Source organism: Gallus gallus, chromosome Z (assembly GCF_016699485.2).
Source record: "Gallus gallus isolate bGalGal1 chromosome Z, bGalGal1.mat.broiler.GRCg7b, whole genome shotgun sequence".
Classification (NCBI taxonomy): Eukaryota; Metazoa; Chordata; class Aves; order Galliformes; family Phasianidae; genus Gallus; species Gallus gallus.
Window position 1 is genome coordinate 47,418,116 of NC_052572.1, and position 13,013 is coordinate 47,431,128.

A 13,013-nucleotide genomic window follows, 5' to 3' on the forward strand; every position below is an offset into this window, starting at 1 on the left:
TCCCTCCTCTAGGCAGTCATCAGTATTCACAGAACTTTGAGTAATTCAATTTAATAAAGGGACAGAAGACAAACATGGAACGGGCAAACAGAAAAAAACACTATATGGGGGAGATACAGACAAGGCAGAATCAGAAACTAACAGAAAATGTTGTACAATTACATGTAAAATAAACAGCACTTCATTTGAAGGTCAGAATTATCAGAAAACACCGTTACTAGGAAAGAAAATTATTCACAGTAATTCATACTTAAGGAATCTGAAAGACAATGGAGTAACTATTGGAACTCAAACACCTTTGCTTGTGTACCATAAAAGGAGTAATAAAAAGCCTGCGTAAGTCAGAGAAGTTCATATTCATAGGCAGGACACTGCCAAGAAATAAGATTTTTCAGCCTGGGAAGGCAGGATAGATATACTCAGAGGGACATCAAGCAGGATGAAGCCATTGACACCAGTGAAACGTTATAAGTTTATTTGGAGGGAAGCCTAGAGAAGAGGCTTAAAGCAAACAAACAATCCCTGCTCTCTCACACTCCTCAGAGAAGTTTTCCAGTCCCTGAATCATCTTCATAACTCTATGTTGGAGTTTTTCCAAATACGTTCATCTCTCTCTTACATGGTGTGGTCAAAAGTGGTATAATCAATGTACTGCTGAGCCACATTAACATAAAAATGTAATGTTTTCAAATGTTGCTCATGTAGGCAATTTAATTACCTCACAGTGATTAAAGACTACATTACGTTTCTCTTATTCCACTTTGGAAGTGTTCTTGGCCACCAAGCATTCTGAGCCAGTGCTTAATTTCTGTAGCAGTCTATTAGCTTATTTTTAAGTATACTAGTTGCTAAGGAAGGGTAGTCTCTTACACACTCTAGATCAAAATATTGGTATCAAGTTATCTTGGGAAGATGTATTACACATAAAACTTGATATATATTATATATAAAACTAAGCTGCAACAAATTACCAAGAAATCATAATCCATAAATCTTGCTAAGCTAGTGGGAAAAGTAGACTGTCTCCTGCGAATAATTAAATAACGTTGCCTACTTTTTTCTGTCAATAGAATTGACACAGTTGTTAGTGGCTTTCACTTCGACTAGCTGATAGTTTCTAAGACAAAAATGAAAGTTTTATTTGTCAAACACGTAAATGCAGACAATACACACAGCTTCAAAGCTTGCCTGCTTATAACTACTGTTTAGCCCAAACACTGTTGCATGTTCCTCCAGGGAAACTGTGAAATAGCCTAATGGAGTAACAATGCTATCTCTACTTACTAATCACTTTCTGTATTTCATAATATATCTCATGGGTAATACGCAGTTATCTTTTACATTAATAAAACAAAACTTGGCAAGCTCTGTGTGCTTTCATCAGAACAGGAAACCAGACTGAATAATAAGAATTAGAATTTATACCTGCACTAAGAATTTGTTCTCCATTTTGCCCATGGTATCTGATTTTTGTTGGTGGTGCACTATGTCCCATTCGGCTTCTCAATACACGTCCTGTACCACCAGGTCCATCAAAAATCCATACCTGGCTCCCCACAGAAAAGCAGAAATATTAAGGTGATAAATGTTGCAGTGCCAACAACACTTCCTGGAAGTAGGAAGGGGTAAGCTGGAAGCTAAGCAAACTCCACATACTGGCATTCATGTTTGACACCAAAACTCCGGGAGACTGCAATGCAGCAGCTGACTGCTGCCCACTCTTCGTTATGACACTCTAGCAGATCAGAGAAAGCAAGCTACAAGGGACACCTAGCAACTGCAACAGCTAATGACCCAGAATACTAATAAAAACTAAAACAGATTGAGATTTAAGTGAGTATTTCAGGATATAAATTATGGTTTAGGAAACATGGATCCAAAGCTTTATTCTTTAATATTACCATAAAGCAATAAATGAAGTAATGACAAAGCAGCAAAACCTTAGACTAACAAATCCGCTGAGAGCTAGAAACCTCAGTCATTTGAATTTTGCTGCATTTGTATCTCTTGAAAGTTAACACTTCAATCTAAGGTACACATTAACACTTTAGAGGACTGTACGATCAAAAAAAGCCAAAACACATCATCAGATAGCAGCCATTACTATAACTTACCCTTATAGCATTATCAGCACCGTTAGTAATAAGAAGCGGCTCTCCAGGGACAAACGACATACCAGCTACTGCTGTGGAATGAGCATTTCGCATTTGACTCATCAGTTTCTTCTCTTCTAGATCCCACAAAGCTATGTGTCCAACTGGGCTGCCAGCTGCCATTACTGGGTGTCCATCTGCTCAGAAAAAAAATATCAATTTTTTCTTCGTTTGTTTTTGACTTTCAGGTCATCAGGTCTCTACTTACTTCTCATGTCTTAAAACTGGTGCGAGAAAACTCTACAATCACAAGAAACCAGTCGTTCTCATGTTAGCTCTAAAAATGTGTTTTAACTGAAATATTCTAATATTTCAAACAGAAAATAAATGAAGGTCATTTGTAATAGAAGCAGGATTTTTTTCATCAGATAGAACCAAATATATTCAAGTTTAGTAGGCAGGGCTAGTAGTTTTCCTTGAAAGCATGAAAGGTCTCAAATGCAATTAAGTCACCCTGTAACCCAGTTTCTTCTTCAAACTTACAAGTATTCACACTTCGGGATATGACAGCCACTGTATTACTTCAAGTTGACAGTCTTTTTTTTTTTTTTTTTAAACTTATTAAGTTTGTTTGCTCAACATCTTGCAAAAATAAATTCCAGAAGTTGATAACATCTTTATTCAAGCATTCTAAGTAAAACTATAATTTCACAATAATTCTAATTTTTGCTCTACTTCTTCTGCACTGTCTAATATCAAGGAAACAAACACATAGCACTAAGTTTCACAAATACTGAGGTAGTTTAACACTCATCACATCAATGTAAAAACAAAATAAAACAAACCTCTATATCCTGCATAGTTTGTACGCAAACTTTTATCCTCAATAAATGACAGTTTCCAATCCACAGTCACACCCATGGACAGCTAAAACAAGCCTAGAGTTTTTTTTTTTGTGGTAGTATTTCACCAAAATGGAAATTTAGCAAGTTCATTTTGATTTAAATGAAGAGTACTTCAGTCAAAGACTGAAATGGGTACGTGAATTCAAAAGAACCAGGTTATATTTATACACAAATACAGGCTCTGTATCAATGCTCACACTGTTAAGATTTGCATATTTCTATTCAAATGAGAGACTGGATTCAACATCATAATTTCTGTAAGCAGTGAACAATACGAGTGTAACTAGCTTGGGTGTTAGTAAGTGTATGGGAACTGTCGAATCACAGCCTGAACACATTGACCACCTGAGGCAAGCACTGAGTCAGCCACCAGAGCACAGGGGAAGGAAATTCATCTGTGTGACCAGATGGGTGGAGCCTGGCTCCACCTCTCCTAGACCCCATTTAAGGCTGACTGTCACTGAGGGAGGATCTCTTTCTGGAGATCACTCCCTGTGGAGTTTTTTTTTTTTTTTTTTTTTTTTACTGAGAGCCTACAGCACAGGTGAACATTTATTTTTTATTATCTCTTTCCACCACGATAATCCTTCTAGTTAAACAACCTGTAAAATACCAGCCTAACCATGCCACTCTGCTAATTGTATATTTGTTGATTGTACAATAAGACAAAAAAAAAAAGCTACAAATATATTCTGCAGAAACATCCATTCATTAGTCATTTGAGTACTAACATTTTAATGCATCTTCACGGAGAAGATGCTTCTGAGAATTAAGTTTATACACTAACAGCATACTGATCACTCTGCAGTAAGTCTGACAGCTGTGTACTATATTAGCTCTTGGAACATTAAAAAGCAGTTTACTTTTCACTGAAAAAGAGTACCGTATGTCGTGCCTCCTGTGCAGTACACAAGAAAGAGCTAGGAAACAGCCAGCATGATGAATGTATCTAACCTCCTTTTTTTTTTTTTCTTTTGTAACTCTCCAAAATTATCTTCAGCCCTTGAAACTAAAACTCTCATTCCAAACTTTGTTTCTGAAATGCTTGTTCAAAACATTTTCCCAAATTTCATTTAGTTTTAGTGATGCTATATGCATTTTAAAAAGACCTACCTGTACGAAAAGATATGGCTGTGATGGGGCCCCAGTCTTGTTGAAATTTCATAAGAGTTTCATCAAACTTAATATTATGTATAATGATATGACCAGATACAAGACCGACCGCAATAACATCTACTGCTGGGGCCTGTGGAAACATTGAAAGAAAACTGAAAGAGCTTCCCACCACCCTATAAATATCAGTACCAGAACAAACAGTAAAGCCATCTTTTGCATAAGAACCTCTACCTATACTGCCATAACCTAGGATTAAGCACTTAATACGAAGAGAGATGCAAGATTTCACACCTGCTCTTCACTGAATAGAACAGTTACATTTTCAGAAGTTTTGATTCCTTCGAAAAATATTTCAAGTTTTCAGTAATTCTGGTAGATTGGTATGCATATAGTCACACATACACATTTAGAAGTTTCACACAAGACAAACACAGACCATTTGCAGAGGTGTTAGCAATGCTTTAAATACTATCAGTAAGTTTCAATTCATTTTTATATTTGGAAAATGAAAGCAACTAGAAAATCTTCGCCTGAATCAATAACATCTACAACTTACTATTACTTCTGATGTGAAAAAATTTAAATAGCAAGAAAATACCAGTGTCATTCAAGTAACACAATACACTGGCACCTTGTGAACGCCTTGTTTGTTTTTGTGTATTCATTATGTAATTCAGTGAATAAAGTCTACAGAAGCAATAAGCCAAAAACATGCAAGAATGCAAGATGCCTAACACAACAGAGCTAGCCTTCAAGTCTACTTCTCTTCAGTATCTGATCAGGTTGTAGAGAGTTATTTGTAATGTCTTGAAAAGAATACACATTATTTTCATTGATGCCATTTTAAGCTACAGTATCTTGCATCCTATTACTTAATACGCTGTAGGGCGTTACTAGCATGCCCTGAAAACAACACATTATTTCCATTTTAAACTACAGTATTTTGCTTCCTGTTCTTGAACAGTTATGTAAGAAAGTAACATTAAAGAAATACTAACTTGTGCAAGAGTTGTGACCCCCAAGCCCCATCCTGGAAATGAGTACAAGAGTTTGCTGGAAAATAAACAAAACCAAAAATGATCAATCAACTAACTTTTCAGGATTTTCCACATTAAAATGAGTGCTTTTCATGCATTTACACAAACAAGTATGTACGTTTTTTGCTCTTAAATACCTCCTAGAAGAAAAAAGCTAACAATTATGTTTCAGAATAAAACTTTCAGTAGTTTCTATTTAAAAAAATAACTGCATTAATATTTTAAAGATGACAATTACATAACATGAATACAGAGGAAGACTCATTTGTTGTTGTTTCCTGTACTATTCTGCTTTAAACACATCTCTTCAAAATTCCTACAACACAGAAAGCGAGTCTTGGGTCAGCTTCTAAATAAAAAATAAATTGTTTACTCACAGATTAACTCCACTGCATAGTAACTCATATTCATAGTACAAATATACCAACATTGTTGCTGTTACTATTTATATTCTTTAGAAATAAGACAACCAAAGTAGTCACACAGCACTTAAAGTGAATTATTTAAGGCACTATTTCAGAACAGACATAAACAAAAAATTATTCCTCTACCACCAAAATAGTCATTCTTAAAAGACTGCTAGCAGGCATCTATCCTTGTCTCTCTTTCTTTTCTTGCTGGAGATTACCAAAGCTTCCTCTCAGTTCTACAAATTAAGCCTTTATCTAATTGCGCCAATACGTATCCACAAAATAATCTCTGGAGTGAACAAACAATGGAAAATAGAAATTGCTTAATCCAGCAAAGTTGCCAAAAGGGCAGTAACAGTTATGTAAATTCTTATATAGTGAAGCGAGAAACCAAGACATTTAAGCAAGATTTTTTAACATCTGGGATATATTGCATCCTACGAGCTGTGACTTGCATTAAAGAGACACAAAACTAGAACGAGTAGAAACATTTACTTTTCTGTACTTCCTAGATTATTTCTATTTCCTAATTTTCATAGCACATACTACATCTCTGAAGTGTCTGAATGTGAGGAAGAAAAAAGCTTTACTTTCACAGAAAGTACACAGCATGTACAGAAATAAAAAAATTCAACCACACAATCTGAGTTAACACCTATTTGCAGTATTTAAATTAATATACAGCAAAAGTTAAGCTCCATGAGTGAGAAAGCAGTTGATCGTAGCAAACATGATACACTGTCATCTGGACAGTGTTCAACTGGGACATGTTCAGAGACAACTACATGTCTACACATCTCTTTCTTAAGTCTACAGATCAAATACTGATCGCCTCCACACTACCTGCCAGTAGTTCCTTGGAGCAGCACCAAAGGAAGGCAGGAAGCCTGGACATGCATTTACTATCATGTCAACTATTTTCATGGGAAAGGTATGTGATTCCAAGAAATTAAAAAAAAAAACTTTAATAAAAAAGATTTCTGAACTACCCGACATTCTGCAGAGACAGTAAATAACGTAGTTTGAAAGATACCAGCGTGCAGGGAGCAGCAACATTCTTTGTTCCTGGAGACAGGCCAGTTGAAAACTTATGCCAAAGTATTCAGTAAAATATTCCATGTTCAAAAGCTACTACACTTAAAAATATTAGTTGTATCCAAAACTGCTTGGAGCATTAAGTGTAACTAAGATAGTAATAATCTTACTTGGATCTTATATTCCACAGCTGCAAGCCCCCTTGTTCACTCCCAAGGAGAATTTTATTCAAATAGGTGCTTGGATGCAGAATTGCAGAAACCGCAAAAGTGGCCTTATCAAAAACCACTTGAAGATACTCCTCTGCAAAGAAGAAAAAAAAAAAAAAGAAGAAACAATGGTAGCATGGCTAACCCCGCAAACCTGTAGCTTGCTATCTCCTGGCAAATGTAAAACACAGAAGAAAGTTTACATAAACCATGTAACCGGTGTTTCTTGCATTAAAGGATTAGCTAATGCGTAACAAGACATGCTAAGCTTGTTTACTTCACAACACCTGCTGGCTTGAAGATATATTTTTTCCTTATAAGCCTACCTAGCACAACAAGGTTGGCAAAACTGTAGTGATTTGTATCTTTCTGAAGGATTCAGGCTCCTGCCTGAGCAAAACACCTCTTTTCATTAGCATATCTTTTATTTGTTATAGCAACTTCAAATCACTAAAGCCTGCTTGCAGCTGTTCTGATAATACTTCCTAAAGATAAAAACTTCAGGCCACGGAAGCAGGATTCCGTAAGGCACTATTCAATGGCACAAAGAGATGCTGACACAATCAGAAGATTATTCATGAGAATTAACTCTTATCCAGACTGATAAACATCAAGGAATTATAGGATTTCAGAGATAGTACCAGAGCTGCTGCACCCAAAGTCTTTAACCAAAAACGTACCATTAATGCGCTATTTCTGTAAAACACATTTCTTTTCACTTTTATGGAAAGTTACAGAGAATCCACATGTGGTGCAGAATCAAGCAATGAAAAATTATTCTAGGATTAGGACTTCAAATTACTATTTTAGTAATAACATCATTTAAGATTTTTTTTCTTTTTTGAATAACCTACTTCCTAACATACACGCTCACCTTTTTTAATGACTGAAAGTTTAACAGTGTTATACCGTAGCATAGTAACAACAATAAAAATTGTCTCTCACCTTCTGACTGTATATCCCAAACAATAAGAACATTAGCAACATCCACAGAGATGATGTGATCGCCAAAAGGCTGCAGAAGATGTATTCTTGCTTTGTGACCTTCATAGGTATGTACTACCTAAAAATTTAAACAGGAGAGCTTTCAGGATAAAATGTTCAGGTAGCACACAATGTTAACACAACACGTGAGGATGGCTAATACACATGAACAACAAACTTAAAAAAAAAAAATAGATGGAAAGGCCACACAACTTTAAGCGGAATATATATATAATTTTCTTTGGTATTAAAAGCTGTTTGTTTGCAAGATATTTTAAATAATCTTCAAGTTATTTATTTTATTTATTTAAATGAATTAACTATGAATAGAATGTTAAGAAATTATTTAACTATTGTAGTTAACATATAAAACATAGGTCAGCCATCATGAAATCTGTTCTTACAAATTTCCATTTTATGCTGTTTATTTAATTTTCTACATTAGGAGCAATAAAACAGTTGAAAATAAATGAAAGTAACAAACAGCTACGGAAATACAAGTTTGCAGAAAACTAGTTGTACCACCAATGAATAAATAAGCTCTTAAAAACCTCTTTGTTCCTGGCAATAGCATGGAAAACGTTGCCATACGAAGCAAATATCAACATTCGGTCTGCTGCCAAACAAGTAATGTCTTGTAGCAAAGCATTGCCTGCAAACCAAACAGAAAAGTTCAACAGGTTTCACCTTCATAACCAAAGATAAAGTCTGTCAGTGTGTCTGTTTAGTTTGGTGACACACCAATAAAACTGTTCTATTATACGTATTTTTCTAAGAACACATTCATTTCAGATAGCACTTATGAATATCACATCTGATAACAAGTAACTTCACACTGATAAACTGCAATGCCGTTCTTTCATAAATTACTGAATTATTACTTCAAGTAAAGGCACGTGTTAGCTTCCTGAAGGCTTGCAGATAACAACAACAATATAACACTTTCTACAGACTGTCAGAGCCATACAGCCCACTAGAAACGCTAGAGGGAAACGTCCCTGTCTATAGCATGGAGGTTGGAACTAGATGATCTTAAAGGTCCCTTCCAACCTGTACCATTCTGTGATTCTATGCTACGATTCTATTTATTATGATGTTGCAGGGATACAATCAGGATACAGAGATCAGGTACCCTGCAAAGGCAGAGCCTGCTAAGGCCAGGACAGTTTTAGACATGTAGTCATGAAAAAGTTCAGAGTACCAACCACATAACATCAATAAACAACAACCGCTAATCAGAGAGGGAGATCATTTGTTTTCTCAATCACGACTCTGTATTTTAAACATCTCCTGTAATTCTGTACTTCGACACCACATTTCACAAGAAAGTGCAAATCTGTTCTTACAAGATTTATTGAAAGGTCTATTAAAAGGTATAGCCCACTGAAAAGGATTTCACAAAACGTGCAACATTTTTACCATTTTGTACACTGAAGGCAGAAGATACGTTTGTTTATAGCTTTATGTCTTCACTGCTGAATTTATAATCTGGTCCCAGCTACGTAATAGTTAATTGTCCCATTTAGGTGCTCAGTTCTTAATGAAAAATATTTGGTGTTTATGACATCCATGTAAGAACTTTATGGAAAACTTTTCAAGACACCGTTTATGTTACTGAATCACCTAAGTGCTGGCCACGTATTTCCTAGGTCATCCCACTTGGTTCCTCGAATGCTACATTCTAACACCTACTAAATCAAGTTACCTTTAACTATGCCCTTTGAGTCTTGAAAACTTCTGGGAAACTCTCTCTCTCAACACCTACATTGTATCGTAGCTCTCCCTCCATCCGGGAGGCTGACTAATCACCAGCCTGAACCTGCAAACTGGCTTTTGCCCCTTGTTACAGCGTCAACCACCACCCACACAAGTTCAAGACCTGTGTGAACACCTTCCAGTAACAGGCTACTTCCTGTGATGTATCTCCTCACCAAACTAAGCAGATCCAGTTACTTTAATGTCTCTTCTTACACCTTACTCCTCAGCTGGCTATTGCAGAATACATGTGGTCTCACCATCACAAAGTACAGAGCAACAACATTTTTTTGCAAAACTGCTGGTTGTCTTCCTACCATAGCTCAGTACAGGGTTTATCTTATTTGGAGTGACTGCATTGTCGGCCCATGCTCAGCCTGGCATCAACACAACCCCAGCAACTTGTCAGCAGTGTGCCATGCACGCAGTCAGCTCCTGGCCTGCTGTTCTATCCTATGTGCAGCATTTCCTGCTTCCCTTGCTGAATACTGCGTGGTTTCAGCTGGTTGCCCCCATCCCAACACTCTGCAACACCTCCCCAGACTGAAGCTGATGAAGGCACTGAACAACATGTTGGCACCTAGTGTATGCTTTGTCACCCACTGCCGACTCCACATCAAGCTATGCTTTCATGTCCTTCGTCCCCAGCAGTCCAGCCCATTCTTAACACTTTCATTGCCATCTGTTATGATCCTGTAATTATTTTCCTTTAAGTAGCCATAAAAACAATAAAGAGAGGAAATAACAGCTTTAATTGATGCTCGATCCTTTAAAGCCTAGGGGTAGTTTTGGATAAACAGAGTGAGAAGAGATTCACAAGGCATATGCCTAAAAGAACTAAATCATGGATGTAACAGCAGTCCTGTTTCCAAATTAACACCCAGTACTGCAGAGACTTCCGCACTGAAAATAGTAGCAAACATAATTCATTCTGACATTTCAAAATGAGAATTGGTACAGCTATTATATTTAACCCTCCCACCCCCTTCCCACCCCACCCCAAAAAAAAGAATCTCTGCATACTTACTCACTGCAACAATACCAAGCTTCTTCACCTGTAATGAGGAAAAGGCATTTTTACTGATGAATTCGCTATTGAAATTCAAAATTCAAGGATCTAGCCTAGCTGAGATTAGGAATTTGCATGCCTCAAAAGAAAGAATGATAGATTTCCCTTAGTTTACAACAGCATCGAAGATGAAACCTGCAGACAGCAGTTCAAAAGGCAAGGGGCAATAGTTGCTGAAAGACAGCCATTCAGCAAACTCTATGTTAACGTGCATGGAGCTAAGCACACATCGATATCTTGCAGCGTCTGAACAAACCTGTTTTCACATTATCTCTGGTTCTACTTCATTCCATATTTTGTCATACTCTTACCTCTGTTCACATAGAATTTGCTTCAGTGAGTGTCATCAGCACCCAGATACGTTTGCTACTAAACTGGTTCAAGCTCTGTGAAGAAGCCTGACAAAAGCAAACACCAAAAAACTAACAGGCACAGGAAAATCTGCACTATACAGCTTGTACTCTGCTGTAAAATACAACATCTCGATACATCTCTCTTATTATTTTTTATACACGCCATTCGTAAGGGGGAAAAAAAAAGTCAACATCACATGCTTTCATGTTATAAGACTGAACTGCATTCATTTCTTTCCCTAGCGGACTGCCCTCAGACCGCTGCAGCACCAGCGCTACGGAGCGACGTTCCATTTGCAGGGAGCTGCGCCGTACCGCCAGCAGCGAAGGTCCCGGCACGCGGCAGCTTCCGGCCGCCACCAGCCCGGCCTCGCCGCCCGCCACCTCCCGCTACCGCCCCGACTTCAGCGCGGGGGCCGCGTGCGACTCACGTTGTAGGTGTGGACGCTGCGCCCGACCGCGGTGGCCACGTAGAACTCGCGGTGCCGGCCGTGGTAGCGCAGAACGTGCGGGACGTGGCTGGAGTAGCGGCCGAGCGCGCGGAACCCGGCGAACAACGCTGCCCGCTCCGCCGCCATGCTGCCGCACGCGGACGCTGGGCTGTGCGCCGCCCGGAAGTCGCACTCCACTTCCGGCGGGGCCGTGCGCCGTGCAAAGCGTTCCCCCGCGGCGGCGGTGCGGCGCGGCATCGCGCGTGGTGTAAACGCTTTAATGGCACACCCGTACAGCGCGGCCGCGGCGCTCCTCAATAACTTAGGGCGACTTGCGGGAGGGTTCGGTCCGCGGACAATAAATAATGAGTCCAGTGGAAAAATATAAATCATACGTCTAAATATATATCATACATCTGTCCGGCCGTCTATTCCAAGTTCATGTAGCTCCTCCACATCGCCATCACCTCCTGTACCTTGCGCTCGTCGCACCGCATCTCGTCACGCTGCCGCCGCTCCTGCACACAGCGCCGTCAGCACCTGCCGTCGGCCGCGTCCCGCCCCCCTCCCCGCTCCCCGCGGCACCCACCTGAGGCGGCCGATAGCCGCGGCAGCGCCGCCGCACCACGCGCACGGTGCGCAGCCACAGCTCCCCGCAGCCCCGCGCCCCGTCCAGGACGCACTCCAGCAGGCGGCCCTCCTGCTGCGCCCGGCGGGCGTCCTGCGGAGCACGGCCGTCAGCCGCGGGGCCGCGTCGGGCACCCTCCCGCTGCCGAGGCCCCCTACAGCCCCGCTCCCCTCCCTGCCTTCTCTCTTTTCTTCCCCCTTCTTTGCCCCTTCTCCACCTCTCCCTCTCCTCGCTTCCTTCCCCGCTGCCTTCTTCTCCCACTTTAATCCCTCCCTTCTCTTTCTCCTCACGTCCCCCCTCCCCTCCCTGCCTCCCTCACCCCGTTTTCCCCCCTCTCTTTCCTTTCTGCTCCCCTTTTATCCCTCCTTTTCCCTCTCCCCCCTTCCTTGCCCCTTCTCCGCACTGTATCTTTCTTCCCACCCCTCCGTCTCCTCCTCCCCTCTGTGTCTTAATTTTTATCTTTCGGCTCCGCACGGACTGGGGATGCCACGTAGCCGTCGGGGGCCGCGTTCACCCGGGCGAACCTCGGACAGCTGCGGGCCCGCGGACGCGTCCTCGCAGGTGTGAAAATCGAGCAACGGCCCCTGGAGGGAGACAACAAGACGGAGGGGGGGTCATCTCCGCGCCCTAGCGGGGCTGCCGGGGCAGCGGGCGATACTCCGCCTGGCGGGAGGCGGCGGTGGGCTGCTTCTTGCGCCCGGAGTCCGGGCCTCGGGCTGGGCGCTGTCTGTGCGAGCGAACCGCCCGCGGAGCTTTTGGACCACTTATCGCCTTTGTAACCGTGAAACCGCCTTCGGCGTCGGTGCGGTTTGACGGGGTCGTCTTAGGGCTCTGCCGGGGGTCGGGAGCGCTCTGGTAGCAGAGCTCCGGCACCCCGTCCCTGCCAGTCCCAGCTTCAGCGCACACTTTAGGAGGGTCGCCGGAGGAGGAGAGGAGGAGATAACTTCCCCGTCCTGTGCTCCGGGTTACTGCACTAGCCAGCTCCCGG

At 41.0% G+C, this 13,013-nt stretch overlaps 1 protein-coding gene across 1 annotated transcript in view; it reads right to left on the reverse strand.

Moving 5' to 3' along the window:
• The window catches only part of WDR36 (WD repeat domain 36), a 29,948-nt gene extending 18,385 nt beyond the window's left edge, over positions 1-11,563 (reverse strand). Inside the window, exons 1-9 of the mRNA NM_001044634.2 lie at positions 11,398-11,563; positions 10,572-10,599; positions 8,341-8,441; positions 7,751-7,868; positions 6,767-6,899; positions 5,113-5,167; positions 4,112-4,244; positions 2,115-2,290; positions 1,426-1,546 (exon numbers count right to left, since the gene is read on the reverse strand). Coding sequence (NP_001038099.1) covers positions 1,426-1,546; positions 2,115-2,290; positions 4,112-4,244; positions 5,113-5,167; positions 6,767-6,899; positions 7,751-7,868; positions 8,341-8,441; positions 10,572-10,599; positions 11,398-11,544 — 1,012 coding nt within the window. The 5' untranslated portion in view covers positions 11,545-11,563. The remainder of the gene's footprint in view (positions 1-1,425; positions 1,547-2,114; positions 2,291-4,111; positions 4,245-5,112; positions 5,168-6,766; positions 6,900-7,750; positions 7,869-8,340; positions 8,442-10,571; positions 10,600-11,397) is intronic.
• Between the last annotated feature and the right edge of the window lie 1,450 nt (positions 11,564-13,013).